Source organism: Silurus meridionalis, chromosome 24 (genome assembly GCF_014805685.1).
Source record: "Silurus meridionalis isolate SWU-2019-XX chromosome 24, ASM1480568v1, whole genome shotgun sequence".
Lineage (NCBI taxonomy): Eukaryota > Metazoa > Chordata > Actinopteri > Siluriformes > Siluridae > Silurus > Silurus meridionalis.
In genome coordinates this window covers 5642492-5648491 of record NC_060907.1, presented here as the reverse complement: position 1 = coordinate 5648491, position 6000 = coordinate 5642492, and the positions used below count along the sequence as shown (strand labels likewise).

The 6000-nt window shown below is 42.9% G+C and overlaps 1 protein-coding gene across 2 annotated transcripts in view; it reads right to left on the bottom strand.

Annotated features, from left to right (window-relative positions):
* Positions 1-6000, bottom strand: part of mast1a (microtubule associated serine/threonine kinase 1a) — a 60397-nt gene that overhangs the window by 14281 nt on the left and 40116 nt on the right. For both annotated transcript variants that reach the window (XM_046837414.1, XM_046837415.1), the window contains 5 exons: positions 4319-4451; positions 2965-3032; positions 2634-2710; positions 1696-1904; positions 105-243 (listed from right to left, as the gene is read on the bottom strand). In XM_046837414.1, the coding sequence (XP_046693370.1) occupies positions 105-243; positions 1696-1904; positions 2634-2710; positions 2965-3032; positions 4319-4451 (626 nt within the window). The remainder of the gene's footprint in view (positions 1-104; positions 244-1695; positions 1905-2633; positions 2711-2964; positions 3033-4318; positions 4452-6000) is intronic.

Genomic DNA, 6000 nt, shown 5'->3' with positions numbered 1-6000 from the left:
AGCTTTTATGTCTGATGGCTCACATAACACAGGTGAAGTTTTTGAATTAAAACTTTCCAGTGTTTACATTGAAACCTCCTGCCCAGTAGAGGGCGCTCACTCACTTGTCTGGTTTGAGATCCCGGTGTACAATGCCGTAGTTGTGAATGTACTCCAGAGCCAGGACGGTCTCAGCAAAGTACATTCGAGCCATTTCCACTGGCAGGGCACCGATGTTCTTTAAAAGGGTGGCGCAGTCTCCTCCTAGTGACCAAAGTAAAAAGACATAAAAATGCAGAGGGATCCTTGGTGCTGTGTAATCACTAAATAAAATGTGCATTAGTGAATCAGCAGATGCTGGGTGAGAACTAATGCCTATTTAGGCTGCAGTCACAGTAGACTTGTGAAACTTCTATCAAAAGGAGTGACACCTGGATATGACATCATGCTTCAGTGTTAAAAAATACAATACACAATATACAATGGTTTTGTATGAAGAAACACCACAAACTAGGTATCTTTTTTCAGCTATTCATTAAAGCCGCATAACAAAATAAGACAGTGGGACATGAGCTATAGGGTGTAAAGTATAAATATTTGGTCCCACGTCCTAAAGAAATTCAAGATCCAAGCTGAGTTCACCCAATATGAACTCTGAAATGCAGCTACAAACCTCTTGCGTTTCCACTCTCATAGAAAGCCAATAGAATAAAAAGTGTCACATGACTTTACGTGCAAGGTAACTACCTAAATACCACGACTATGTGGCCGTATTTTAACCTTCAAGGTACAATAAACAGTGTGAAAGAAAATCCCTTTGAACATGAATTCCAGTGTGGTGCTGAACGGACAGCACCAATTCAGCAACCGCATTGTGGAAAGCCGACGAATGAACGAAGTAGCTCCTCACCGCAGGCTTGATCATCGGGGGATAAATACACATAATTCACTTATATTTACATTTTTGTTCTATCATTCCTGCATTCTGTAAAGCTGCTTTGAGACAATGTCCATGGTGAAAAGCACTTTAGAAATAAACTTGAATTGGCAGAGTTCATAAGGAAAGACATGGCGGCTGCACTGGGGGAATGAAAACGTCTCTACTAATGTCAGGTCTTTGTCTCTCTATAGATGACAGCATGCCAGCGAGGAGGATGCCACACTTTAAATTCGATCCTGGCATCACCACAAATCAGCCCAGCCACGATCCATAGGCGAAGGCATTTGATCACTTTGGACTGAAGCTCACAACTCATTCTTCTGCAAACAAGTGCCCAGAAATCATCACTCCCTTCCCCTGCACTTTATTACATAAAAGAGCACAATCTTTGGAGTTTGGTTGTCTGTGTTCGACCAGTCGCAGAGGCGTATCGCTACAGCAGCTTTTCCTTTATAAATAGAGGCACTAAACGGACGCTGGAGTGATCGTGAACAACAGAAGTGAGCTCAGTTGTGTTGGTCTGTCTATCACACACACACACACACACACACACACACACACACACACAAACACACACACACACAGCTGAGTCATCATAACATGCTGCGGATCGATAGAAAGAGCAAAAGAAAGGAGCGTGGTACTCTGCTGTGCAAAGGTCTGAATCTGGAAAGCTGTATACACATAGGATCACAACTACACAAATGTATGTAGTATATATGTGTGTGTGTGTGTGTGTGTGTGTGTCTGTGTGTGTGTGGGTGGGTGTGTCTTACCCTCCACATACTCCATGACCATGCAGAGGTGTCTACGAGTCTCGAAAGAGCAGAACATGCTGACGACGAACGGGTTCTCTGCAAAGGTCAGGATGTCTCGCTCCACAAATGCCTGCTGGATCTGGTTCCTCAGGATCAGGTTCTGCTTGTTGATCTTCTTCATCGCGAAACGCTGCCGAGTCTCTCTGTGCCTCACCAGGTACACTGCCCTGCAGAGAGTGAGAGACAGAGAGAGAGAGAGAGAGAGAGAGAGAGAGAGAAAGAAAGAGAAAGCAAATATAATATTAATATAGCTTTAAATTTGAAAGAAAGGTGTTTCTTACTTCTCACATGTACTGTAAAGCAAGGAGAATTTTTTCTTCACTGCATATCCCAGTGATGTTAGAAAGCAGGGGTCTGCCATGTTACAGAGCTGGGTGTTTAGGGCCTTGCTCAACAAGTGGCAAATTGGCAATTCTAGGGCTTGAACCCCTGACCTTCTGATCAGTAGCCCAGAGTCTTAACCAATGAGCTACCACTTCCCCTAGAGCTGGCTTTTAAAAGAGGCTTTTAGCTGACACTGCAGGACATAGGAAATTCTTTCTTTGCATGTTCCAGCAGGGGTCAGAGCACCGGGTCACCTAAGAAACAGCACCCCTGAAGTAGAAAGGGTTAAGAGCCTTGCTAAAGGGCCCCACAGTTGCAGCTTGGCTAAGCTGAGGCTCGAACCACTAACTTTTTAATCAGTTTCACAGAGCCTGAACTATTAAGCAAATGTGTTCACTGCATGCCTTTTTTTTTTAGAAAGCATAGTGTATCCTTTTTTTGTCTCTGTCTGCTATAATAATTGGTGCTTGGACCCCTAAAACTAACCACCAATAAGTCCAATTATAATTTCAGCACAAATAACTGTGTGTGTGTGTGAGTGTGTGTGTGTTGGTGCCCCTGTGCAGACTCACCCATACGCTCCGTTGCTAATCAGCTTGATGGTCTGGAAGTCAGATTCGCAGGGCGGCTTCATGACCTTCATCTTTCCCTTCAGAATGCACCCATTGGAGGCATTTAAAATGAGGAAGTAGAGCAATATAACCCTCATTATAACCTCTCCCCCACACACACGCACACTCTCACACACTTGTGTTTATTATATGAGCCGAAGAGCTTACATAACACACTTTCATAATAGTAGCGCACCGGTTAACTGTATTGCTAATTGGTGCCCATTCGGAAGAAATACAATCACACTCAGACACACATGCACACACACACACACACACACACATGACCCACCTCAGCTGAGTCATCTGTCTCAGGTGTGTGTGGCCCCTCGCTGTCATAGCTTTCCAGGTTCACCATTTCTATATGAAAAAACTCCTTATGAACACACATACGAACTCTGGAGTAAGTACATTAAGAGCGACCCCACATGGTCCAGACTCTACTATCACATTACCCCCATTGCAGTAAACAACCCCCAAGAGAACCAATAGGACAAATCAGATGCTTTTGTTTTTCTTTTGTTGATTCCTAAAGGGGAATCATACCCTGTCTTCCCTGTCAATCACAGTAACAGTGGCTGAGAATCAGAATCGGAATCAGAATCAAAATCATAGTAAAATCAAATCAAATCAGAATCAATATCAAACAGGAGAAGAATCTAAATCAAATCCAAATCAGAATCAGGATCAGAATTAAATCCAAATCAGAATCAAACAGAATCAGAATAATCGTAATTGTCAAGTATCATGGGTTGCTTGAACAAGTAATTTGTCATTGTGTGAGTAAATATAATGAAGATGTTCCTGGCACTTGCAGTGAGTTTAAAGAAATGCTTTATTATTGTATATGGGAATGTGATAAAGTCAAGAATTTCTGTGTGAAAGGAATGATAGAGAAAATCCTTGGTGATAACATTCCATTGTCACGTTTACTCTTTTTATTCCATTAATATCTTAAGGAGATCAAGATATGAAAGACGGAATATAGATTTATTAATATTATATACGTATATATACGTTGTTTTTTTTACGTATGGAAACGTAAATGTGCAACAAAGACAGGACATTGCTTGAAAGAAATGTAACAAATATGTCAATAAAAAAAAGAACATATTATGAGATAAAAATTCGATTTTTTTTTTTCAAGTTTTGGGACCTTTAAAATTATTATTAAAATGTAGTGGAGCTGGAAATGGTTCCCTAGTGGTCTGGTGGTTAGGATGCGGCGCTCTCACCGCTGCGGCCCGGGTTCGATCCCCGGTCAGGGAACCAACCCCAAATGGGAGAAGCCGAAATAAAGTTTTAGTGGAGCTGGAAATGTGTTAAGAAAACTGAAAAACTCGCACTGATCAGAATGTTCAGAAACTCACACTATTTGCTATCTGTGTGTTTGACAGGCAGGAAAATAAAAGAGAGTCATTTCAGGATCAAATCTCTCTAATACAAGTGTCAAAATGCTCTACTACTTCATGCTTGTGTATTCATTCACTGTGATTCGTTGTACATCACTGCGTCTGGCTCCGTCCCCCACACATGTCTTTCTCTCTCGTTCCCTCACTTTACAGATTTCTCTTCTCAGCTTCTTGTTTTCATCTCTGACTATCGTTTAGCCAATTTCTGTTGACTGTCATGTGTGTGTGTCATACCTTCAAGCGGATCCCGTGTCAGACCCAGTTGGCTGATGATGTATCGCGGGATATCCGTCTTCATCAGGTGTCCCTCTTTAGCGTGATCCTCCGCCGCCTCCAGCAGGTGATAGAACTCCTCCGGGTTAAACTCCTGTGCAGTGTAAAAAAAGGTTTCACTCAGAGACCTGCGAAAACCTGATTGCACATCTGAGTTGTCTCCATTCACATGTCCAAACAGTCTCGACTTACACATCTGAGCCGTATTGACTCTCACGTCTGAGCCGCCTCGACTCGCGGCTCACACATCCGAGCCGTCTGGACTCACACGTCCAAGTCGTCTCGACTCACACGTCCAAGTCGTCTCTACTCACACGTCCAAGTCGTCTCTACTCACGACTCACATGCCCAAACCAACTCGACTCACGGCTCACACATCCGAGCCGTCTCGACTCACACGTCCAAGCCGTCTGGACTCACACGTCCAAGCCGTCTCGACTCACACGTCCAAGCCGTCTCGACTCACACGTCCAAGCCGTCTCGACTCACTCGTCCAAGCCGTCTCGACTCACACGTCCCAGTCGTCTCAACTAACGACTCACATGTCCAAACCAACTCGACTCATGGCTCACACATCCGAACCGTCTCAACTCAGGACTCATACTTCCAAGCCGTCTGGACTCACACCTTTAGACAGTCTTATTTTTTAGTTGACTCTTTACAAGACCTCAAACCTTGTGACAATAACCTGTCCTGTCTCCTCAAGCTAATGATTTTGGTTATGATTAGTGATATTAAGACAATCAAGGCCACCCAAAGCTGTTCTAGCATGACAACACCCCTGTGCACAAAAGCCAGCTTCATGAAGACATGCTTTCTTTGGGTTGCAAGATGCGGAAGATCGAAGAGCATTAATGCTATTGAACACCTTTATTGAACACAAAATCTAGTGGAACATCTTCTTAGAAGAGTGAAGGAGGCAGCAAATACAGACTAATGGGGATTAATGAACTCTTCTGTACTGTAATCGTGCCACAAAAGTCTAGAAAATCTAATAATACAACAATTATTATATAATAATATAATATAGACCAAAAACATTATAAATATTAGATATCTCACATCAGCGTGATTGTGATATGTACTGTCTGAAAACGATTTACCGCATCCGCATGCACTTCCAGGGTTTAAAATATCGCCTGTGTTTACGAGCCATTTCTCCTTTTGAAAAAGAACAGAAGCATGTTTTGGAGATGAATTGGGAGAATGTTTCTGTCTTTTCGATGAAAAAGGTCAGAGCAGAAATCTGGCCATGAGACTACAGACCGCTTGTGCTGCTAATATACCTGGAGATCTCGAAATGCAACATCTGACCCCAGTGTTACCGTGATGGTGAGGTCGCCGTGGCAACCGTGAGGCACCATGACAACAGGGGATGCCTCAGGTTTACTTGCCGTCGATAGAACGGATCTCTGAACAGTCGATGAGCGTGAAAAGGGCGGCAGGGATGGGAAGATTCAGCGTTAACAGTTTAGAGAGGAGAAATCAAACTTTATATAAATATTGGTCTGAAATTATTGGTTACTTTTTAAATAATAAAAGTAGAGCGCATCTACTAAAAATGATACAAAAAAATAATATTATCTTTTCCTGGCGATTCGTGTCGGTGCATCGGCATTAATGTTAACGACGCGATGCGCCAG